At 45.3% G+C, this 26,027-nt stretch overlaps 1 protein-coding gene across 1 annotated transcript in view; it reads left to right on the forward strand.

Annotated features, from left to right (window-relative positions):
- The window catches only part of SCUBE1 (signal peptide, CUB domain and EGF like domain containing 1), a 1,083,891-nt gene that overhangs the window by 840,337 nt on the left and 217,527 nt on the right, over positions 1 to 26,027 (forward strand). Inside the window, 1 exon segment of the mRNA XM_030214211.1 lies at positions 35 to 154. Within this exon segment, the coding sequence (XP_030070071.1) occupies positions 35 to 154 (120 nt within the window).

Genomic DNA, 26,027 nt, shown 5'->3' on the forward strand with positions numbered 1-26,027 from the left:
CTGTACAGTATATTTCTTATTTATTGTTTCTCAGAGATGGTGAAATGTTTTCCAAATGCAAAACCTGTTCCAAAGGCTCGGCTGGTCTGCATTAAGTCTGGAGGAATGGAGAGCTGTTATTTATCATGTCCATCCAATACACTTTTTGTGCCAGGTTTGTATTGTGCAGTAATGTCCAAAAATATTCAAAAAAATTCAGTACCTAACACTCTGATTCTGACCATTGACATAGCATCAGTGGTGCACTTGCGCCACCAACTTAAAGAAGAGCATCTCAAACGTTTTGTTTCTCCGAGGACAAGCAGGCTGAAATATTCTCAAAGATGGGTCAGCGATCCGTGCTGGCCCAGGAATCAGCATACAAATATAGCAAAAACAAAAGATTTGCCAGAGCCTTCTGGTGCGCTTGCAGTGATGCACTGCGCATGCGTGGACTGACTTCCCGCCCGCCGTACGAGCACGTACCTCAGTTTCTTTTCTTCCGTGTGAGGAGTGACAGCTTTTTCTGTGGCTCCTCTCCTCGTGCCCAGGAAAGAGCCTTCCTCATTTTGAGCGTATTTTCGCTTGATTTTTTTATTTTTCAGTTTATTATGTAAAAAAAAGTTTTTTCCCCTTATTTTTCTAAGATTTCTTTCTCCTTTTAAAGGTTCCTTTCTTTTTCAATAGCAGCAGTGTCTCTCCCGTTTTGTGCCCTTTTTCTTGGCACAATCGTGCCGTTTGAATTCATCAAAGACTCCCAGCAGCTTCAAATGCAGTACTCGGTGCAACCGGACCATCTCAGGTACAGATACACATTCCTGGTGTATCCAGTGCCTTGGGCCCGATCATAGCCCAGCTCGTTGTGTCCTTTGTCTTCGTATGAAGAAAAGGAATCAAGAAGCTCGAGAAGCCCAGAGAGAAAAACTTTTGGGGGCTCGGTCCGTTCCTTCGATGTTGGCATCGGAACTGAGGTCGGCGGCGTCGACATCGAGGGACGCATCGACGTCGGGAGTAGAGGTAGGCATGGCTGCTGATAGGCCACGGCACACTGGGAGCAGTGAGGCATCGAGTGGGTCTCCACCTACCTCGAGGCTTCCTGCTGTACAGGCCCCCCCGGGACCGACCATCGTCTGACCCGACCCTGAGGACAAGTGGGAATTCGACATCATCCTCGTCGGCACCAAGGAGCCTCGATGAGGTGCATTGAGCGAAGGCTAAGAAGCACCGACACCGTTCTCCCTTGACACATGGTACCGAGAGAGCTCTGGGGCGTCGAGGGATTCGGCACCCAAGAAGCATCAGCGCCGGGATGACCATAGGTCCTCGACGTCGAGACAGGCTCAGTCTTGGAGGTCCTTGAGGGAAGTACTTTACAACACTGAGGAGGAGCGCTCGTGGAAGTCAGAGGAAGATCCCAGGTACTTTTCTTCCGATGAGTCCTTTGGGATTCCCTCTGAACCTTCCCCTCCACCTGAAAGGAGACTGTCTCCTCTGAGAGCCTCTCCTTTTCATTGTTTGTGTGGGAATTGGCTGAGGTCATTCCATTCCCTGCTGATGTAGAGGATGAGCCCAGGGCTGAAATGCTCAAGTTCCTGGATTACACCTCTCTACCTAAGGAGGCAGTAACAGCTCCTTTGCATAAGGTACTCCATGGTGGTAGACTCCGCCCTCAAGAGAGCCAAGAGTACTAGAAGCTAGGACCTTGGACTCTTTTGGAAGGAAGACATATCAGGCTGCTATGCTCGCTGCCCGTATCCAATCTTACCAGCTCTACACAAGCATTCACTTTTGGAACTTGGTGAGGCAACTGTCTAGTTTGGTCGATGCCTTCCCTCTGGAGCAGGCCGAGCCTTTTTGCCAGGTGGTCAGGCAGCAGAAAGCATGCCGTAAATTCCTGGCCATGGGCGTTTACGATACTTTTGATGTGGCATCCAGAATCGCTGCTCGGTCCAGCAGCAGATGGCGGATGTACCTTGCCAGGGGGATAATCTTTTCGGAGAGAAGGTGGAAGATCTGGTTGACCAGATCAAGAAGCTTCTCTCTCCCACTGGGCGCCTTATGCTACATCCTCCTCGACCAGGAGATGTTTTTGGGGGGTGTGAAGTGCTCCCTATACCTATGCCAACAGCATATTCAGGCTCAGCCCCAGCACGCTCGTTCTCATCAACAGCATGCGCCCAAGGCCCCTGCTGCTCCCCAGCAAAAGCAAGGGACAGGCTTTTGACTGGCTCCAGAAAAGCATAGCCGCAACAGTAGTATCTGTGTTGGATGACTTGCCAGTTGGGGGGAGTTTAATATTTTTTCACCAAAGGTGGCCTCTCATAACCTCCGACCGGTGGGTTTTTCAAATAGAGCAGGGTAATGCAACCTCACGAGTGGTCACTGAACATGGAAGTAGTCTGCAATATCTTCCGAGCGTGGGGCACTGTAAGCATTTATAGGTGAATAACTCTTCTGGGCAAAGCTACCCAATGAATAATTCCCAGGTTCCGTTTACAGAAGTCTGGCTAAACCAACTTCCTAGCTCTCTGTCCAGGGGTGGTTATTATAAAGGAGCCTGGCTGTTCTGGGCCTACACCAGAACTTTTCTTCTGTTAGAGAGAACTGGAATAAAGCAAAGTCACTGCTGAAATATATTAATTTATTATATAGGTAAGAAAAAAAAAAAATAATACACCCTACACTACGGCTTAGCTGTACAAATGTAGCTCCCTTATGCTGATAAGCAAACTATAGAATGTATTGTCTAACTAAAACACTGATATCACTGGTTACTAGGTTATTACACAATCCTGATTAGCAATACTGACTAGGTCATGAAGTAATACAGTTAGCAGCACATCTTCCTGATCACAGTTCTGACTAACCCGCCTTTGCTGAGGCAAGAACCTACTAGCTAATCCCCGACTATTAGGAAATAAACCTCTGTAATCCTCACCTAGCTGACCCTGGGTGGTCGCTCAGATGAAGTGGACACCGGTTTTCCTTTTAGACTCCAGCTGTCTTCCACAGCGAGTCCCCGTCTTAGGAAACAGCACAGGCTCCTTGCAGCATGCAGGATTACAGTCCCTCTGGCCGGTACAGCTGAACCAACAGGTACTTTCTTCAGATGGTCTGGTCACAAGGTTGTGGACCAGTTCAGGTCTCGCTGGTCTGCTTGCCAGCTACCCTTCTTCCAGTAGAACCAGACAAATTCTCCCTTTCTTCCTTCTCTCTCGTCTGTTTCTGGTCTCTGTCCTTTTTTTGGTTCCCGCTCTCTGGCCCCTGATTCCCAGGTGACCAGACAGCAACCAATCAGGATCTTGTCCAGCTCCTTCCCTGAGCAAGAAAAACCTTTTTGATCTTCCAGTTGTTACATTGTGGTATGCATTCCTGTCTCTCATCAGACTCGCTGGCACCATGGCCTTACCCCCTGTAGCTCATCAGGGAGGTGCAAGGGTCAGGTAGCCCATTGCATATCCTTGAGTTTTTCCAGACCTGCCAGTTATTTACCACAAGCAGAGCTCTGCCACAAACAGAAAGTTGAATCTGATTGGTCACTGAAGTGCAGGGTCTTAGTTCACAAACTCCATCTTGACATAGTTGTATACACAGGCTGAGACCAGCAGAGTGAGGCTCACAGGGAAATAGCCCTACAGCACCCCCTCGGTGGATCTTTTCGCCACTCAACTCAAACACAAGGTCCCTCAGTTCTGTTCCAGGCTTCAGGCCCATGACAAACTAGCGTCAGATGCCTTTCTCCTTCATTGGGGAACAGGCCTTCTGTATGCATATCCTCCCATACTTCTAGTAGGGAAGACTTTGCTGAAACTCAAGCAAGACCGCGGAACCATGATCCTGATTGCACCCTACTGGCTGTGTCAGATTTGGTTCCCTCTTCTTCTGTCCTCCGAAGAACCATGGAGATTGGAGTGTTTTCCAACCCTCATTACTCAGAACGTGGGGTCACTTCTACATCCCAACCTCCAGTCTCTGGCTCTCGCGGCCTGGATGTTGAGAACATAGAATTCCCCTCCTTGAGTTTTTCAGTGGGTGTCTCCCGGGTCTTGCCTGCTTTCAGGAAAGATTCCACGAAGAGGTGTTACTCTTTTAAATGGAGGAGGTTTGCTGTCTGGTGTGACAGCAGGACCCTAGATCCTCTCTCTTGTCCTACACAGACCCTGCTTCAATACCTTCTACACTTGTCAGAGTCTGGTCTCAAGACCAACTCCATAAGGGTTCACCTCAGTGCAATTAGTGCTTATCATTGACATGCAGAGGGTAAGCCTTTAGTTGTTCACTTCGTGAGAGGTTTGCTTTTCTCAAAGCCCCCTGCCAAACTTCCTCCAGGGTCTTGGGATCTCAACGTCGTTCTCACCCAGCTGATGAAATCTCCTTTTGAGCCACTGAATTCCTTCCATCTGAAGTACTTGACCTGGAAGGTCATTTTCTTGGTGGCTGTTACTTCAGTTCGTAGGGTCAGTGCGCTTCAGGCCTTAGTGGTGGATGCACCTTATACTAAGTTTCATCACAACAGAGTAGTCCTCCGCACGCACCCTGAGTTTCTTCCAAAGGTGGTGTCGTTCCATCTGAACCAGTCAATTGTCTTGCCAATATTTTTTCCCTGACCTCATGCCCACCCTGGTGAAAGCAATTTGCACACCTTGGACTGCAAGAGAGCACTGGCCTTTTACGTGGAGCGGACAAAGCCCTTCAGAGAGTCCACCCAGTTGTTTGTTGCTTTTGATCCCAACAGGAGGGGAGTCGCCATCGGAAAATGCACAATCTCCAATTCGCTAGCAGATTGCATTTCCTTCGTTTATGCCCAGGCTGGGCTGACTCTAGAGGGTCATGTCACTGCTCATAATGTCAGAGCCATGGCTGCGTCAGTGGCTCACTTAAAGTCAGCCTCCATTGAGGAAATTTGCAAAGCTGCAAAGTGGTCTTCAGTTCACACATTCACATCACACTACTGCTGTCAAAACTCTCAGAAATAGTGAGTCCTTGGACCAAAGCCAGAGCTTTGGCAGACAAATCACCTGGGCTGGCACAGGCAGGAGTCAGAACAGACTGGACTAGAATAAACTAACAGACTCAACAAGGCAGGACAGAGGTAACTAAACCCAGTGGACAGAACAAGGACCAGATCCAGACAAAGCAAGGAAAACAAGGCAAGGGGCCAGAACTAGAACCCAGACAAGACAAGGCAAGACTTGGAACTGGATTAAAACTGGGACTGAGACCCAGGTAAGGCAAGGCAAGACACAGAACTAGATTAAAACTGGGTCCAGAAAAGGGCAAGGCAAGGACTGGATCTGGAAAGGACTAGACTAAATGAGACAAGACAAAGCACCACTAGACAGGCAAGACAGGGTAGGAGCAAGGCAACAATAACAATAGAAGCAAGACATTAAACAAGGCAGGAAAAGGATTCAGGATTCTGGAACGGACTTGGCTGGAATGGGATTCTGGAACAAGCTTGGCTTGACTGGAACAGGATTCTGGAACAGACTTGGCTTAGCAGGGAACAGGAACAGAACTAGCTCAAACACAGAGCAGGAGCAGAACCTGGCTTAAACACACCGCAGGAACAGAACAAGACAGAAACAGAGCTCACAAGAGCCAGGAAGCAAACACAGCAGACAAAGGATTAAGCAGACTAAGGGAAAAGCTGCTTCTAATACACAAGGGGAAGTGCTCAAAAGAGCCAGGTCACAAACACAACACACAAAAGGTTAAAGCAGCCTACAGGGAAGACAAACAAAGAAGCAATGTGCTTACCAGCACCCACAGCCGGGAAGTGAAAGGCAAGGCAGACTGAGAGGCAGCAGACACAGCTACACAGCAGTGAACTAATCAGGGACGATGCTGGCTGCTACAGACTCTCAGAATAAACAGACAAGAACTACACAAGCCCAGAAACAGTACAAGCAGAGCTAGAAACAAAAGCTAACTAGAAGGTAGTCCATACAGGTACAAACAAGAACCATACACACAGGAAACAGAACAAGACATACAGAAAGCAGGAACAGAGCTTGGCTAAACACAGAGGTTGGCTTAAATACAGAGCTTAACTATAGCAAGAGTCAAAAGCAGGGCTAGACTAAAAGCAGGAGCCAAGGGTAGAGTCAAACAGATACAGACACCAAGGGCAGGGTGTGGCTCTAGAGCCAGGCTTTCAGAAACAAAGCCTTGAAGTACAAGACTTATAGAAATACAGAACAGACCTTTAGGAGCAAGACTCACAGGAACAAAGCTAGACTGGAAACAAAGCATGCAGGACCAAAGCCAAGCAGGGGTTGGATCTAAACAGGAAACACAAAAAAAGGATTAAGAGACCTCTTGCAAAGGCAAAGCATGAGAGTTCCCAGGTGCTTAATAAAGGACTTGCTGATGATATCACAACTTGGAATGAGGCTTGGATTGCAAGCACACCAAAGCGAGGCTTGGATTGCAGGCACACTAGGCAGCAGATGCATCAATGCAGGGACAAGGCAGTCCAGAAAAGTCACAGAGCCAGATCACTGGAAAAAGGTGAGTCTGGATGCAGGGGCACGGCCACAACCGTGACAACTGCCTTGAGCAAGATACCCGACGCGACAGTCGGTTTGGACAGTCAGTGTTGTTGAATCTGTTTGGGGTTTAGAATCCATCTCCACCCACCTAAGCCTGTTTTTGTTCTGTTCCAGGCTAAACTCTCAGACTAGTTGTATATAGTTTCAGGTTAATCTCTGTTTTGTCCTTGCCGTTGCGAGGCCCAATTGACCAATTTTTATTATTTTGGGTGAGCCTGGATACTAGGGATACCCCATCTGTGAGAATATTTCAGCCTGCTTGTCCTCAGAGAAAGCGAAGATACTTACCTGTGGCAGGTATTCTCCGAGGACAGCAGGCAACTACAAGGGAAGGTGGACAGGATTGTGAGAATATTCAGCCTATTTGTTTATGTTTTGGGACTTAACTGAAGTATGCACTTGCATGGCGGGCTGGAAGTCAGTCCGCGCATGCGCGGTGCATCGCTACATGCGCGCCAGAAGGCTCTGGCAAATCTTTTCTTTTTGCTATATTTTTATGTCTATTCCTGGACCAGTGCGGATTGCTGACCCATGAGAATATTCAGCCTGCTGTCCTCGGAGAATACCTGCTACAGGTAAGTATCTTTGCTTTTTCGCTACGACAGAAATGTTTTAATGCATCACCCCTGATTCTGCCATTTCTTTATGTTAAAGTGCCTACATGCATACTAGTTCTACAAAGTACAGGGGGCCTGCTATTCAGCCGGCAGTGGGCAGCATGTTTGTTTTCCGCAGTTGGCAATAAACCCAGATATTCAATGCCAGGCCGTATCCGGCAACCAGCATTGAATATCCGGGTTTATTTTGGCCTATAAAAAGTTAACCAGCTATGCGGATATTCAGCGCTAACTGATTAACTTTTTAGCGGTCATAGATATCCAAAGGATAACATGGAAAGATGAGGGGCTGTTAGTAGGAGAACTAAATATACTAGTTGTAGATTGGAAAGGACAAGCTGCTGCAACAGCTAGAAGTAGGAGAATACTATGGGGTCCTTTTACTAAGCCATGGAAAATAATGGTTGCGTTTTTGGCTACGCCAGGCCAATTTTTACTGCATCTGGAGAAAAGGGCATTTTTTTAAATGGGCCAGGATTGGGTGGTTGGGAGAAAATGTAAACTGTATGGTGACACTTGTTTAGATGATGACAAACTGTGCTTGTGTATTGTTTGATGCATTTATATAAGTTCTGTTATCGTTAATAATAAAAAAGATTTAAACATAAATGGGCCAGGAAAAGGGCCTGCACTTAAATTAAAATCAGCACTTGCCTATTTACGGCGTGAGCCCTTACCGCCACCCATTGATCTAGCGATGGGATTTGCGTTGCAAGACGTATGAGGAGAGACTTGTTGACCTGAACATGTATGCCCTGGAGGCAGGGGTGTGCTGGTAAATTTTTAACAACAGGCTTTTTCTCCGGACGGACGTAGCCAGCTGTGCAGTTGGAAGGGCCAGGGGGGGAGCAACACTTGCCTCCCTGCCCTCTCTTCCTTCGTGTGGGCACGCTAGGCATACCTTTGCTGGCAGCCAATAAATGGACTGCCACCACTCCTAACATCTTGCTCTGAGCAGCATGCTGAAACTTCTCACACATGCTGGAGAAGTCCCAGCCTGCTGCTCAGAGCTGGAAACAAGGAGTGGGGAGCAGCAGCAGTCTATTTTCTTGGCTGGCAGGGCTCAGCATCCCCACCAGCAAAGTAAAAGAGAATTCAGCAGGGGGCCCAAACCCACATTTTGGGAGCCAGTTGTTAAAGTAGCCATGGAGGGCCTGTGAGAGCCTGCTCCAGCACACCACTGCCTGGAGGAAAGGAGAAACAGGGGTGATATGATATAGATGTTCAAATATTTGAAAGGTATTAATCCGCAAACGAACCTTTTCCGGAGATGGGAAGGCGGTAGAACTAGAGGGCATGAAATGGGATTGAAGGGGGGCAGACTCAAGAAAAATGTCACGAAGTATTTTTTCACGGAGAGAGTGATGGATGCTTGGAATGCCCTCCCGCGGGAGGTGGTGGAGAGGAAAATGGTAACGGAATTCAAACATGCATGGGATAAACATAAAGGAATCCTGCTCAGAAGGAAGGGATCCCCAGAAGCTTAGCCAGAGGTGGGAGGCAAGGCTGGTGGTTGGGAGGTGGGGACAGTGCTGGGCAGACTTATACGGTCTGTGCCAGAGCCGGTGGTGGGAGGCGGGGCTGGTGGTTGGGAGGCGGGGATAGTGCTGGGCAGACTTATACGGTCTGTGCCCTGAAAAAGAAAGGTACAAATCAAGGTAAGGTATACACAAAAAATGGCACATGTGAGTTTATCTTGTTGGGCAGACTGGGTGACCGTGCAGGTCTTTTTGTGCCGTCATCTACTATGTTACTATGATAAGGGCTCACTCGCTACACGTGCAGTAACCGGTTGGCATGCGCCAACTGTCGATTAACGCCAGAAACTCCGCATGTGGTAGAAAATAAATAATTTGTCCCGGTGTATGGGCACACACCAAATCCGAAATTACCACCAGGGGGCGCATTAGTCTTGTGGTAGTCTCGTTTTACCGTGCGCTGCACACACAGCCTTCCTGCACCTTTGTAAAAGGGCCCCTATAATTCTTGCAAGAAGTAAGAACATAAGTGTTGCCATACTGGAACAAACCAAAGGTCCATCAAGCCCAGTATCCTGTTTCTAACAGTGGCCAATTCAGGTCACAAGTACCTGGCAGATCCCAAAAAAGTAAAACAGATTTTATGTTGCTTATCCTAGAAATAAGTAGGTTTTCCCAAGTCCATCTTAACAATGACTTATGGACTTTTAGGAAATTATTCAAACCTTTTTTATACCCTGCTAAGCTAACTGCTTTTACCACATTCTCTGGCAACAAATTCTAGAGTTTGATTACACACTGAATGAAGAAATATTTTCTCCAATTTGTTTTAAATTTACTACTCAGTAGCTTCATTGTGTGCCCCCTAGTCCTTGTGTTTTAGGAAAGAGTAAACAAGTGATTCAATTCTATTCGTTCCACTGAACTCAGTATTTAATAGATCTCTATCATACCCTCAGTCATCTCTTCTCCAAGCTCAAGAGCCCTATTCTCTTTAGCCTTTCCTCATAGGGAAGTTGTCCATCCTCTTTCTCATTTTTATCGCCCTTCTCTGTACATTTTCTAATCTGCTATACAGTGCTTTTTTTGTAGAAAAAAAGGTGCTGATACTCATTATGGGCGGGGTCAGCACATATGGCTCCACCCCTATGATAGCCACACCCTCATTAACCACACCCCCTATACCAGCCATGGCGCATATAAACAGACATCATTGAAAATATTACAGTACTATAGGAGAAAAAAATAACGTGATTTTTTTTCATTATATATAATCTCTGTAAGCTCTTACAGCTCCAGTATACCCAGTGCAAAATAAGACAGCCAATGTAAATTCTCAAATTGGACATATTACAAACACTAAAATGAAAATAAAATGATTTTTTTTCTACCTTTGTTGTCTGGTGACTGTTTTTCTTTCCATATTGGTCCTAGTCTGTGATTCTCCTTTCCTTTGTTTTCGCTTAACTCTTCTGTGCCATTTGTCATTTTTGTCTCCTTTTTCTTTGCTTTCTTCAATATTTTTCAGGCTCTCTCTCTGTCCAGATTTAATTCATTCTTACTATCCATTCTTTAATTTCCTTCATCTACCTGTGGCTTTTCATCTTTTCCTCACCCTTGTTCTCCCCATGCCCCTTCCTCTTATTCTCCAGTCTTTCTCTATTCCCCTTTTCCATCCAGCAGCTCTGCTTTCTCTCCCCATCCTTCAGTGTCTCCCCTATTTCTTTCTGCATTCTTCCATCCAGCGTCTTCCCTCTTTCTCTCCCTATCCTTCCGTTTTCCCTCTCTCTCTCCCCATCCTTCCATCTGTTTTTCCCCCTCTCTCTCCCCATCCTTCCATCTGTTTTCTTCCCTCTCTCCCCATCCTTCCATCTGTTTTTCCCCTCTCTCCCCAATCCTTCCATCTGTGTTTTTTCCCTCTCTCTCCCCATCCTTCCATCTGTTTTTCCCCTCTCCCCAATCCTTCCATATGTTTTTCTCCTCTCTCCCCAATCTTTCCATCTGTTTTTCCCTCTCTCTCCCCATCCTTCAATCTGTTTCCCCCTCTCTCTCCCCAATCCTTCCCTCTGTTGTTTTCCCTCTTTCTCTCTCTCCCCAATCCTTCCCTGTTGTTTTCCCTCTTTCTCTCTCTCTCTCTCCCCATCCTTCCATCTGTTTTTCCCCTCTCTCCCCAATCCTTCCATCTGTTTTTCCCCTCTCTCCCCAATCCTTCCATCTGTTTTTTCCCTCTCTCCCCATCCTTCCATCTGTTTTCCCCTCTCTCTCCCCAATCCTTCCCTCTGTTGTTTTCCCTCTTTCTCTCTCTCCCCAATCCTTCCCTCTGTTGTTTTCCCTCTCTCTCTCTCTCTCCCCAATCCTTCCCTCTGTTGTTTTCCCTCTCTCTCCTCTCTCCCCAATCCTTCCCTCTGTTGGTTTCCCTCTTTCTCTCTCTCCCCAATCCTTCCCTCTGTTGGTTTCCCTCTCCCTGCCAAGTTTCCCGCGAACGGCGCAAAGTCGCAACGCACGCGGCACCAGCCCCTATTTCCGGCCGCCGCTGCTGCTTCTCCTGTTGAGCAGCAGCGGCCGCTACACAAAGAAAAAGAAGATTTAAAAAAAAATTTTGAAACCTGGCTGAAACGCGGCACCCCGGCACTGTAGACAGCCATTAGGCATTGGCTGTTGCCCCACAGCTGCTCCTCCTCTTGCCTCTACGTCACTGCCCCTGGAGGAAGACCCCGGAGGAGCGCAGTGACGTAGAGGCAAGAGGAGGAGTGGCGGCGGGGCAACAGCCAATGCCTAATGGCTGTCTACAGTGCCGGGGTGCTGCGTTTCAGCCAGGTTTGAAGTTTTTTTTAAAAATCTTTTTCTTTGTGTAGCGGCTGCTGCTGCTCAACAGGAGAAGCAGCAGCGGCCGGAAATGGGGGCTGGCACTGCATGCGGGACATGGACTCACGGGGCGGGGGGAGCAAAAAAAAAAGGTGCCGGTACACCGTACCGTTGCGTACCGGCACAAAAAAAGCACTGCTGCTATATCTTTTTTAAGATGCAGTGACCAGAATTGCACACAATATTTGAGGTGTGGTCCCACCATGCAGTCATTATAATATTCTCATTTTGTTTTCCATTCCGTTTCTAATAATTCCTAACATTTTATTTGCTTTCTTAGACGCTGCTGCACACTGAGCAGAGGGTTTCAACGTACCATCAACAATGGCATCTAAATCTTTTTCCTGGGTGGTGACTCCTATTGTGGAACCTTGCATCACATAGCTATAGTTTGGATTCCGCTTTCCTATATTCATCACTTTGCACTTGCTAATATTAAATGTCATCTTCCATTTGGATGCCAAGTCTCCCAGTCTCATATGATCCACTTGCAATATTTCACAATCGTCTCGCGATTTAACAACTTTGAATAACTTTGGGGTTTATTTTCAAAACAGAAAAATGTCTAAAAATCATCTTTTCATCTATGGGTTTCTGTCAGGCTCCGTCAGGGCAGTTCAACAGGTGCTGTTGGCTGTTGCACCATTTATCTCTGCTGGTAGCAGTCTCTGTCCACATGTATTTTACTGTTTCCTTCATTAATTTCATTTCTGAGGGACGTTGTCAACTCTGCATATTTTTGGGAGTTTTCTGCTTCTTTCTGCCAATGTTTTGCACAGGAATCGCCTCACCAAATTAGTGACTTCTCAGGGTGGGTGGCCAGTCTCGTTTCCCTCCACACTCTGACAAGAGCTGTATCAGGAAATGTTTGTAATGCTGCTAACCATTATAATTAATGTTGTCTCTGATTCCCACTTCTCTCCATCGTGAAGGATAGCAGATATTCATGCTGCTCACATTTCATATGCACCTCTTTTCTTAGAGCCTTACCTGCGTTTCAGTTGCATTATTTAGTTATTTGTGTTTTTTGCTGCTTTTGTGGGGGAGCTCCTCTGCTCTTTACAGTTTAACAAAATTGTGCGACTCCTTATTCTGGGTAATAATTTTGGGGCACTTAGTTGTGTTTGGGCTATTCTTGTAATTGTGTTTCCTGCACCTTGTCTGTGTTTTGCGGTCAGCGTTATTTATATTGATTATGGTCAGTTATTCTTAGCCAGTTTACAGCTCATTATCACTGGGCCTTTATGCCTATTATTGCTTATGAGCTCTATTTTTCACTGGCTTTACTGTAAAAAAAAAAGATAGAAACAAGAGGATTCAGGGTAGTATTCCAAGCCTGCTCACTCAGCTATCTTCTGGGACTGAAAGCCTTGATTCTCCCTTGAGGCGTCACTATCCAGCCTTTTCAAGCAGTACCAGCGCTCAAATATGGCCTATATCTGAATCATTTTTTGAGACAGTGTCCCTGTCAGCAAGGCTGCTATGCCTGTATTACTAGTAGGCTTTTCTGTCACTTCTGGAATTATTAGACCTGCTATAACAGCTTTTGAGTGCTGCTCAGCTGTAACAGAAGGGCGCTCCTACTTTCTGGCATATCTTTTCTTTCGCACTGCGCCTGTATGGCACTTCCACTAGCGACAGATGTTTACCTTGACTTCAGCAAGGGAATCTTTGAAGCTATCCTCTGTGGGTCATGAGTTGGCAGCACGCACCCATATAGCCCTCCTTCTTCAATGACCAGGGGTTTGGAACCACTTCGGGGGGCGCTTCTTTCTGACATATGTGACAGGGGCCAGCAGCATACTACAAGTTTTACTGTGGCCTCTTTCCTGTGCCAACGTCTGTGACTTCTAAATAACGGTCACCTGAATGGCACAGCATCAGAAGCTCCTCCTGGCTCAGTAAACTGCCTGTACCAGCTATGGCTGTCTGACTGGTGCGTCTCTGATCATAGTTGCAACTTCAGCTGCGGCTTCCTCGCTGCTGCAGCTTCAAGTGTGACTGCCTGTTGGGCATACCACCAGCAGCGCTTGCCTGATAGCACAGCTTCAACCTTGGTCTTTGTCTGGCATAGCTTCAGCCACAGCCACCTGTCTACATGGCTTCAGCCACGGCCTCCTGACTAGCCCAGCTCTGGCTCTGTCCACCTGACTGACCCGGCTACCTTTATGGCATAACTTAGCAGTGGCCACCTGAACGGCAGGTTTTCATTGTGGTTTGTGCCTTGGTTTCATCAGCAGCTGTCTGTATGTCTTGGCTTCACCTGGGGTCAAAGTAGTGTCGTGGTGCCTTCAGTAGGCAACTGTCTGCCATGACGGCATATTCAGCCATGTTTGGTGTACTAGGGAATACGTGTCCAGCTGCAAGGCATGGCATGTCAGCAGCCACCTGAGTACTACAGGGGCATTGGTAGCCATATTTGTGAGGCTCAGCAACATCATCAGCCGACTCTGTGGCTTTGCTGCTGTAGCCAATATTTTAGTTTAGCGACAGCAATGGCTACTTGTATGCCATAATTTCATGGCTTGGTAAATGGTCCTGTGGCGTAAGTATACAAGTATCTAGCTGTAACTTGCAATGCTAATGGCACCCAGCTCTTGGCATGGCTACAAGAGTGATATTTCTTCTATTGGTTATGGTAGGGGTTGGCTTTGAACTCGACTCTATCCTGTTTTATGCTGTTCGATTACAGCAGTAGCCTACTATGTTCTTCAGCACCAGCATCTGGCTCTCTGTCACCAGCATAGCAGCCTGGCTTTTGTCATGGCTTCTATGGCATCCATTGTTCTGGTATGGTGGTCATGGCGCTCGGCCATAGGACTCGTTGGCAGTGGTCCCCATGGTTTTCATTTCTAGGTTACCAAGGAGTATAACCTGTAGTTTGAGATCTCCAGTTTGCCTTCTCTCGGCAATAGTTTCCAGGGCTAGTTAGAGCCTGATAGTAGTGTGGCTTAGGTGCTACCATGTCTATCTGATGCAGTTCCATCTCCCTGAGGAATGCCACGGTTGGTCTGTCAGATTATAGGATATAGCTTTGCTCTTCAACTCTTTGCTGCACTGGTACAGGCAAGATGTATCTCACAGCAGTATTTCTTTGGGGAGTACTCTTATCACCTCCTTGTCGCTTCTGCCTCAGCCATCTTCTGTCACAATGTCCAGGAATGGCGTGAGCCCTTGTGCCGATCCGAAGACCAGCAGTCAGAAATCCCTACACGTCACCTGCGGTGACCACTGTTCCCTAGCGGTTGAGTCCCTGGGTTCAGATGGCCAGCAGGACTTGGAAAGTGGGACGAGAGCAGGACTCAGGAGATGACAGAGACAGACAATATTAGCAGAGGTCAGGTCCAACATAGAGTCAGGGCAGGCAGTAATCCATCAAAGGTCAGGTTTAAGCACAGATTCAAAAACAGGAATAATCACAGCAGGAACGCACCAGATACCAGGAAGAAGTAGCTGAGGCAAAGAGAGGAGGGAAACTCCTTGTTTTAAAGTGAAGGCGTCTGACATCAAAGTAGGCGCACCCAAAGTGTAGGCGCGCCCAAAGTGTAGGCGTGTCAAACCGGAACTGAAGAGAGAAGTGTATGCTAGCCTCTGCCTCCACGTCTGATGTTCCAGGTATGTGACAGTACCCCCCTTTCACAGGCCCCTCTCCGGCCCAGGCCGGGCTTAGCAGGGTACTGAGAATGGAAGTCCCGGAGCAAATCAGGGGCATTAACATTGGCAGCTGGTTCCCAGGAATTGTCCTCAGGTCCATAATATTTCCAGGATATCAGATAATACAATCTGCCAACCCGACGCTTGGAATCCAGGATCTCTGCTACTTCAAATTCTTTTTTTTTTTAATTTCTTTATTTATAGTTTACAAAATATACATTCACATAAAATAAATGTCTGAAAAACAGGAAATACAACAAGAAGAGATCCCTTTTATCCTTTACATATTTAAGGATACTTAGAAATAGCATTGTTACTTAGTCCACAATAATGATTAAGACACAAAGAAATTACATAGGGGTAAATTAAGAGAAATACTCTAAATAAAATACAATATGAGAAGGTCAGGTCCAGGTCCCTATCAGTGGTTTCAGCTCCCTTCTGGTGCATTTGAGGTAGTTTCGCCACCGCTTTCTTTAGCAATTATAAAGGACCTCAATTTATCTGGGTCAAAAAATACATAATGTGCCATATTTAAGGAAATAAGACATCTGCATGCAAATTTCAGCTTGAAAGTGCCACCTAATGCAAGAATCCGAGGCCTCATCCCCAGAAATTCTCTCCTTCTTCTCTGAGTAGATTTACTAATATCTGGAAACACTTGTATCCTTGATCCGAAAAACTGAGCAGAAATAAATCTGAAGTATAATCTGAATACGTTATTTCTATCAGTTTCGAAGGCAAAAGACGCAAGAAGATTCGTGCGTTCTGTAATAGCTTCTAAGGACGTTTCAAGAAATTGTGTTAAGTTCACTTCTGGAGCTACCACTGGAGATGTTATAGCTCCCGTAATATAGTAAGCTTTTACAGTTGGAGGCAAAGCTTCTTTTGGAATTCCTAATATTTCGGTAAAATATTTTCTTAACGTCTCTATTGGAGGTATCAAAGGAGTCTTAGGAAAATTTAAAAATCTTAGGTTGTTACACCTAAGTTGATTATCAAAGTATTCAATTTTCCTTTTGTGTTATCCCTTTCAATCACTATATTACCAACAATAGTTTGCAGTTTCTTAATCTCTAGTAAATTTGACTCACTCTTATCTTCTTGCACTTTAACTCTCAATTCCGTAGTCTGCTGTTGTTGTTTAAGTTCTTTTACTTCGATATTAAATGAAGTCAAAACCTGAAGCAGAGATTATTATTATTATTATTGTTACATTTGTACCCCACATTTTCCCACCTATTTGCAGGCTCAATGTGGCTTACAGAGTGTTGTTATGACAGAGTCATGACAGGATATTGGATACAATCAAAAGTAAGCAGAAGATGGATGAGGAGTTAGAGAAGATGGTGTTAGAATAGGATAGTTTAGGAGGTGATTTGTGTCTTTAAGGGGTCTTTTTGTAGGCTCTATTAAAAAGATGTGTCTTCAGAGATTTGCGAAAGTTGCTTGAATTCAAAACCTGGATTGCATCCCAAAGGACCTCTAAGGTAACGATTGCCGGTCTTGATCTCACGCCGATTCCCACAGGCAGAGCAGCCAGGATGGGGGAAGGTGAGGAATCGATACCTCTCGCCCTCCCATCTGATGTCAACCCATCCGGCGTCAAATAATCAACAGGGCCACCACTAGCCTCAGAAAACACCGACTGAGGCTCTCCCATCGGCTTTGAATCTCCGCCCGGTCTCGGCGGGGCTGTCTGCTGAGGCGGGCTCAACGACACCGCTTCCACGCTAAGATCTCCCAGGTGTTCTGGGGATCCAACCAAGGTAGGGATCTGGACTCCAAGCGCCTGAAGGCCGAAAGCTTCCAAAGTCGGCTGCCGGAGAGTTAGAGTCTCACCAGGGTTAGGAGTGGCTTTAGCCCCAGGTTTCCCCTTTCTTTTCCCCATATCAAGGGAAAAAGAAAGAAAACACTCCGCAACACGACTTGAGATTCGGGAGCATTCAGGAAGCACTCCCTCTCACGGATGCCATCTTGATCTGCTACTTCAAATTCAAGGTCAGGATCGGAGTCAAGGGTAGCAGGTCTTACAGATTCAGGATTCCATCTAGAAGGTAGAAAGGGTTTTAAGAGCAATACATGGAATGCATTATGTATCCTGGATCTGGGAGACAGATGCAAGCGATAAGTAAGGGTGCTGATCCAAGAATGGTCCAATAAATTTAAAAGCAAATTTATATGAGGGAAGCCAAAGGCAAAGGTATTTGGTATTCAACCAAACCTTTTGTCCAGGTAGGATGATGGGAGCTGGTTGTCGGTGTCGGTCAGCAAGTTTCTTATGATAAGCTGACTCTTGACAAAGATAAGTCTGAACTTGCCTCCAGATATTCTTGATTTTATGATGGTTTGATGGACGGATGGAAGCTGCGGGGTTCCAGAAATGGGCATAGGCATGTGCGGATGGCGTCCATAGCCTACATAGAAAGGAGACATTTTAGCTATTATTATATGCAAATTCAGCCCAGGGAAGAAGGGTGGACCAACTGTTTTGTTTACTGTTAACATGCATACACAGGAAACGTTTAAGGATTTGATTAGTTCGCTCAACGAGTCCATTGGTCTGGGGATGATATGCAGAAGAGTAATGTATGGTGATTCCAAAGTTGGAACAAAGGGTCCTTCAGAATCGGGAAGTAAATTGGGACCCCCCCGGTCGCTTATGATCCGTTTAGGAAAACCATGGAAACGGAAGATGTGAAGAATAAAGGCTTGAGCCAATCTGGTCGTAGAAGGAAGAGAGGACATGGGTACAAAATGAGCCATTTTGGAGAGACGATCCACCACCACCCAAATCACAGTGTTACCATCAGAAACAGGTAAGTCTGTGATGAAATCCATGGCGATTTCCTGCCATGGAGCATCAGGAATGGACAAAGGCTGCAGCAGACCCCAAGGTTTGGTCTGAGATATGTTGTTTCAAGCATATGTGAGGCAGGTAGTGACGAAATGTTGTATGTCCTGAATCATCCGTGGCCATCGATAATAGCATTGAACAAGATGTAGGGTCTTACGGAAACCAGAATGTGCAGCCAACCGTGACGAATGCCCCCATCGCATAACAGCACAGCGAAGCCTGGCAGGAACTGGAGTGAGTCCAGGAGGAATGGGGAGGCTAGCAGAGGCAATGATACATGCTGGATCTAACATAGGCCGGGGTTCCTCAGCATCCTCCTGAGGTTCAAAGGCTCTAGATAATGCATCCGCTCGAGTGTTCTTCTCCGCTGGCCGGAATATCAAGCTGAAATTAAAACGGGCAAAGAATAGGGAACAGTGGACTTGCCTAGGATTTAGGCGCTTTGGATCTTGAAGATATAGCAGATTCTTATGGTCTGTGATGACTGTGAATGGGTGTTTTGCGCCTTCAAAGAGGTATCGCCATTCCTGCTGCAAGGCGAGTTTTAAGGCTAGAAGCTCCTGATCTCCAATAGTATAATTACATTCAGTTGGAGTAAATTTCTTGGAGAAAAAGAAGCACATATGGAGTTTTCCGGTTGCAGACGCTTGAGATAAGATGGCTCTGGCCCCTAGAGATGAGGCGTCCACCTCCACAATGAATGGTAGATGGATGTCTGGGCTGGGTAAAACTGGTGCAGAGAGAAATGCCTATTTCAGTTGATCAAAAGCTTGAAGGGCTTCGGAGATCCAATTTTTAACATCTGCCCCCTTCTTGGTAAGTGCAGTAAAGGGAGCAGCAATGAGGGAATACTGGTTGATAAACTGTCTATAATAGTTGGCGAAGCCCAAAAAGTGTTGTAAGGCCCGCAGAGTTTGTGGTTGCGGCCACTTCTGGATAGCCTGTAGCTTGTCAGGATCCATCTGCAGACCTGTAGCGGAAACGATGTACCTCAAAAAGGAAATAGTTCTCTGATGGAAAAAAAAACACTTTTCCAGCTTGGCGTTGAAGTACCGCTCTGACATGGGTAGGATGTTCTCGAAGGGATGAAGGAAAAATAAGTATGTCGTCCAGATATACAATTACAGAGGAATACAGGAAGTGCTGGAGAATGTTGTTGATGAAGTTCTGGAAGACTGCAGGAGCGTTGCATAGGCCAAAGGGCATGACACGATATTCGTAATGCCTGTCGTGAGTATTGAAGGCCGTCTTCCACTTGTTACCGCTATGTATCCGGATCAAGTTGTAAGCACCCCGGAGATCTAACTTGGTGAAAATAGTGGCACTTTGTATGCGATCGAATAACTCCAGTATCATGGGCAGCGGATAATGGTTCTTAATAGTGATGTCACTAAGATCTCGATAGTCTATGCAGGGTCAGAAGGTTCCATCCTTTTTACTGACAAAGAAAACCTCCACCCCTACTATTACTACTACTATTTAGCATTTCTATAGCGCTACAAGGCATACGCAGCGCTGCACAAACATAGAAGAAAGACAGTCCCTGCTCAAAGAGCTTACTGGTGAAGTAGATAGTCGAATAACCCCCTTTTTTCAAGTATTCTTGAATGTAATCTTTCATGGCCTGGGACTCATCCCAAGAGAGAGTGTAGAGTCATCCACGCGGAGGCATATTTCCTAAGAGTAGATCAATTGCACAGTCAAATTCCCTATGAGGTGGGAGTTGATTAGCCTCCTTCTTATCAAAGACATCAGCAATGTATTCAGAAGGCAGATGATAGGCCTGGATGGCGCAGGGGGAGGGGGGTGTGACATGATTGCCCAGCATAGGCATGGGCTGAACAGAATCCAGACAGTTATGAAAACAGTGGTGACCCCACTTGGTAATGTCACCAGTTCCCCAGTCAGGGCTAGGTGAATGCACAATAGGATGAATGGCCTGAGGCAAGAACCAAAAGAGAATCCACGAGCGTGGAGAACTCAAGAAGTCCCATGGACTTTGCAGCAAGAGGATATCCTCAGAGGCACATCACCAGCGGATACACTAAAGCTTTGGCACAAAAGTGTGAAAACCTATTGAATACTACTCGAGAAAAGAAGTCTCCTGACATAGTTTGTACACTTAAGTATTCTTTTTTGGCAAAACACATTTCATGTTCTATCCGAACACATTGGCACATTCTAGAAGGTCTCGAGTGTTTAAGAACAAATCATTGGTTATTGCATACTCTAGAAATAAAAATCTTAGAGAACATCTGGTTCCTTCCACTCTACCAAAAATTAAAACTACATTAGGCACTCCACATTTAGGTCATAGGAAGTGTGGACACTGTAGTGTATGCAGTCTGTGTCTTGAGGCCACTGTTTTCACTCATCCCATCACGAGTAAAACCTAGCGCATATCTGACTGTAACACTGCCTCGGTTATCTATATCATTCAATACCCATATCCTCTTTTATACGTGGGAAAACCCATTAGAGCAATTAAAACGCGTATCATAGAGCACAGGAGCTGCATCAACAGGAAAGTAGAATCTGCACCTCTTGTCCAACATTGGTATGCAACTAACCACACTGCAGCAGACTTACGTTTCATTGTGTTTAAGACCTTCACTAAAAAGTGGAGGGGAGGTAATTTTGACAAACTCTTACTACAAGAAGAACAGAAACTAATTTTTGAGTTGATTGCACTCAGTCCCCATGGTCTCAACAATGAAATTGATTTCTGGCCATTCCTTTAGTATTTCTTTTACATCCGTCCTCATCTTATCTGCACCCATACAGACTCTATGCACAGTTTTGATTCTGCACAAAAGGTACCTAGAGCACATTCCAAATACATGCACATTTTGACTACATTATGTTTATAGCCCTCAGCATATTGTGTCCTCATACACTTAAGGAACCTTTATAATATTTTATGATTTTATCATTATTATTCTTTGATATTTTTACTGTGTAATTCAGTACAGTTTTATGTCAGTTTCAATTTTATATTTTATTTTATTTTATCATTCATCGTTTCTTAACTATTGTTGTATATGATATACATTGTTTTTACAGGCTTATATTTTATTTATTTATTTATTTATTTATTTGTAGCATTTGTATCCCACATTTTCCCACCAATTTGCAGGCTCAATGTGGCTTACATTTGCCGTAATGGTGGTTGCCATTTCCGGGTAACAGAATTACAGATGGTATTGCGTTTAGGTGCATACATACATGGTAACATACATGGAACATGATATATATGGAACAGATCATGGAATATATATATACCATGTGCATACATACATGGTAAAGAAGATTACGTTATGGTATTGCATGAAGGTTCCTGAGTAATAAATTGGATTGTAACATACATTAGGTCATTGGCTCTAGAGAGACCCTATTCGACGTAAGGTTTAGTGGTAGTGCTTGATCAATGTTGCGTTCTCGAGGGCCTTGGCATTCTGTCAGGTCCTCGAGGCAGGACTGGAAATCGTGAGCCCTTAGCGGCAGGCAAGACCACCTTGGGACTGGAAACACAGAAGAGCAGTACTGGAACTCTGGACTGGAGTAGTACAAGGCAGGCAACTAGAACAGACGAAACAGGAACAGCTTCACCTGCACTTAGCCACCGGTCCTCCGGAGTTGAGCTCCGAAGTGCAGGTGGCCGGCAGGACTTGCAGGATAAGGCAGGAACGGAAGATCCAGAGGACCCACCCTGGGTTTAGAAAACATGAGGGAGACTAGACTAGGAACTAAACACAGACAGTGTGCTGCTGCAGAGCCACTAGCAAGACCCAGAAGACAGACCAAGGAACACAAGGCGTACAGAAGCCTATCAGGAGCAAGGACTATGGCAGCATACACATTAGGCAGAACGGTGATCCGGGAATACCCACAGGGTAAACCCTCTAGCTAGGTGGAGACAGGATATAGGAATAACCACGCAGGAAATACACACTAGCTAGAGAGATACAGGATTCAGGATATACACTCAGGATATACAAGCCGGGTAGGCACACAGGCTAGGCAAGGGTAAAGAGAGCAAACCAGGAAGAACAGGCCAAGGGTCTTGGGCTGGCAGCAGAGCAAACAGAGAACAAACCCGGACAAAGGCGTCACCCCAACCCAGGGTAAGCCAGGAACAGAGGCTTCACCCCAACACAGGGTAAGCCTGGAGCAGAGGCTTCACCCCAAACGCAGGGTAAGCCAGGAAGGACCCGCAGTCCACAGACAGACAGTGGCAGGGAAGACCCCCCACGGAAGGACAGCAGAGACACAGACACAGAAAGAAACTGGGCTGGAACCCAGAGAGAGGCTAAGCAGTAGTGCAGCAGACACTTACTAACCTGACCTGGCCTAAGAGCATAACTCTTCTTGCAAAGGCACTGACTGCAAGCACAGCACTTCCTTATGAAGGCTCTCACTGATGATTCACCAGCAGTAGGGCAGAAGCAGGAAGTACACAGACCCCAAAGCGAGGCTTGACACACATAGGAAGTGAGCCCACAGGAAAGACAAGCAGGAGCCATCTTGGAAGCTGGCACAGAGCCGGTGGCAGCCATCTTAGATGCTGACTCCCTAGAGAGGCATAGCCCACACAGGTGAGGTCTAGTGAAGCAATCAGCCCAGAGACTAGAGACAAGACAAACACAAACACAGACAGAAGCCAGCAGAGCTGCTGACCCCCAGAAAGAAGGTAAGGCTGAAGGTGGTCACGGCCACAGACGTGACAATCAATAATAGAAAGGGTTTAAGCAGTCATGCGATAAAAGGTCAGATTTGTATAGATCGTGTATAATGTATTTAAGATGGATGTTTGTGGTATGCCTTCTTGAAAAGATCTATTTCAGTAGCTTTCGGAAGATGGTTAGGTCTTGCGTTGCTTTTATGGCCTTCGGTGGTGTGTTCCATAGCTGCGTGCAGATGTATGAGAAACTGGTCGCGTATGTGGATTTATATTTTAGCCCTTTACAGTTAGGATAGTGGAGATTGAGGAATGGGCGTGATGATCTTTTTGCGTTCCTAATAGGAAAGTCTATAAGGTCTGACATGTAGGTCGAGGCTTCCCCGTAGACGATTTTGTGGACCAGGGTGCAAACTTTGAACTCAATTCGTTCTTTTAGCGGGAGCCAGTGTAGTTTTTCTCTTAGGGGTTTGGCGCTTTCGTATTTCGCTTTCCCAAATATGAGTCTGGCTGCTGTGTTTTGAGTGGTTTGAAGCTTCTTAATGATTTGTTCTTTACATTCAGCATAAATGGCGTTGCAGTAGTCTAGACTTAGTACCATTGATTGTACTAGGCTGCGGAATGCTTCCCTTGGGAAGAAAGGTTTGATTCTTTTAAGTTTCCACATTGAGTAGAACATTTTCTTTGCTGTATTTTTCGTCTTCAAGTGTGAGATTTCGGTCAATTGTGACTCCCAGGATTTTCAGGCTATCTGAGACCGGAAGTGTGTAGTCTGGGGTGTTTATGGTATTGGGTTTGTTTGTGTTGTATTGTGAGGACAGGATGAGACACTGTGTTTTTTCTGCGTTTAGCTTTAGTTGGAATGCGTCCGCCCATGAGTTCATTATTTGGAGGCTGTGTGTGATTTCGGTTATGTCTTGTTTGAACGGGATGTATATCGTGACATCATCAGCATAGATGTACGGGTTGAGTCCTTGGCTGGATAGCGATTTGGCTAAAGGTGTCATCATTATGTTAAAAAGGGTTGATGAGAGCGGTGATCCTTGTGGTACTCCACATTCAGGTTTCCATGGTGTTGAAGTTTTTGAGTTTGAAATTACTTGATAGGTTCTTGCTGTTAAGAAGCCATTAAACCATCTTAGTACGTTTCCTCCAATCCCGAAGTAGTCTAGGGTGTTCGAGAGTATTTGGTGGCTGACCATGTCGAACGCGCTTGACATATCAAATTGTAGAAGTAGCACATTGTTTTCAGTTGCAATTAGTTGTTTAAATTTGGTTATGAGGGTGGTTAGCACTGTTTCAGTACTATGGTTGGATCGAAATCCTGACTGTGATTCATGTAGTATTGTGAATTTGTTTAGGTAATTGGTGAGTTGTTTGGTTACTAAACTTTCCATTAGTTTTACTATCAAGGGGATGGATGCTACTGGTCGATAGTTGGCTGTATCATTCAATTTTTTCTTTAAGTCTTTGGGTATGGGTGTAAGTAATATATTTCCTTTGTCCTTGGTGAAAAGTCCGTGTTGTAGCATGTAGTTTAGGTGTGACATAAGGTCTGTTATGAAGTGTTTGGGGGCGGACCTTATTAGGTTGCTGGGGCAAATATCCAGTTTGGAGTGGGTTTTGGACAGTGGTGTGCTGGTAAATGTTTAACAACAGGCTCTCTCTTCTCCCTACCCCCCCCCCCCCAAAAGTGATATATATGTACCTAACTTTATTATATGCTTTAATGGTATAAAGGTACAGTGTAGCAACCAAGTTATAAATAATATTAAAATATACAATAGGGAGATCAGGGGCGTTCCAAGATGGCTGCATGCTGACCGGTAGCGAAACGCTCGTTTATTCTCGAGGGGAAAATTTTAAAGAGTTACCTTCAATATGCCGCATACCAAGCGGAAAGGAGTGGTGAAACGGCTCCCCTCGCCTCCAACTACCTCGACACCAACTCAACCGAGAATAGAGCGATTTTTCTCCGGCACCTCTCAAGATATTCGGGAGAGGGATCCCCTAGTGGCGTTAACTGGAGAAGAGGAAACCTCATGGGGAGAGGAAGTCTCCCTATCACCACCAACACTGGTACTCCCTCCGTGTCCAGCAACGAAGGCAGCCCTGGAGACAACATACTCTGCCACCGGAAGTGAGGCAGAAAAGTTGCCGAGTGAGGGGCCAGAGCTGCCAAAGGAGACGCCAAATGCTGAGGCACAACCTCAAGGAAAAACTCCAGAGGTGAACCTAGGAATGATTTGGACTAAGTTGAATAAATTGGAAGGAATCTTGCAAAAGACATTGGGTGAGTTACAGCTTCTTAATGGGAAATTTGACAAGATGAAAAATGTGGTGGAAATAGTGAAACAAGAGTTTAACTTGAAAATAACTAAAGTAGAAAAAGATCTGGAACAGCTACAAGATTTTAAAATATCAGCAATTAAAGATAATACAGAGATGAGACGAAAAATAGAATATATAGAAAATTATAATAGACGCCTGAATCTTCGAGTCTTGAACTTTCCTAAATCTCCAGGAAGCACTCCAATAGATTTATTTAAGAGATACCTCAATGAAAATTTGAAATTTCCTATAGAAGCTATACATCCAATAAATAAAATATACTATATTGAAAGTTCCAAAGGGGAAATGGGAAAGGCTGGAAACGAGGCTGCAGGACAAATAGATTTTAACAACATCTCGCTTTTATTAGAACAATCCCTGGAAAATGTAACACAAAGAGCTACTTTACTAGTATCATTTGTATTCAAACAGGATTTGAACTCTGTAATGAGACTGTACTTTAAAAATGCAAGATCCCTCTTTGGAGGGGAGAGACTGTGGATTTATCCCGATATTACTAAACAGACCCAGCAGAAGAGAAAGGCATTTTTGGCTTTGAAAAAAGGTACATTGGAGGTTGGGGGTTCCTTTTTTCTAGCGTATCCGTGTAAATGCATTGTAAAACTGGGAATAACAAAATACGTGTTTTATTCGCCGGAACAGCTCAAATCTTTCTTAGAGATGAAACAACTGAAATGTTAAGAAAATGTAAAATGAGAAGTTAGGCAGCCTATTTAATATAACTATTCATGATTATGTAATCTTCTCTATTCATTTAGCCCCTTCTAAATATTTTTGTGGTCTAAGGAAGCATGACATTTATTTTGATGGTTATTGTATATTTTATTTAATACATTATTGCTGTATTTCACAACAAGTTTTACACTTGTTTAAAAATTGAAATAAAAATAAATTCAACATAAAATATACTATATTCTTTATTGTAAATTCCATATGGCCATGCAACCCCAAGAACCCTTCCCTCTCTTTCTATAAGCCCACCTGGCTGTTTCC

This window comes from Microcaecilia unicolor, chromosome 9, assembly GCF_901765095.1.
Source record: "Microcaecilia unicolor chromosome 9, aMicUni1.1, whole genome shotgun sequence".
Classification (NCBI taxonomy): Eukaryota; Metazoa; Chordata; class Amphibia; order Gymnophiona; family Siphonopidae; genus Microcaecilia; species Microcaecilia unicolor.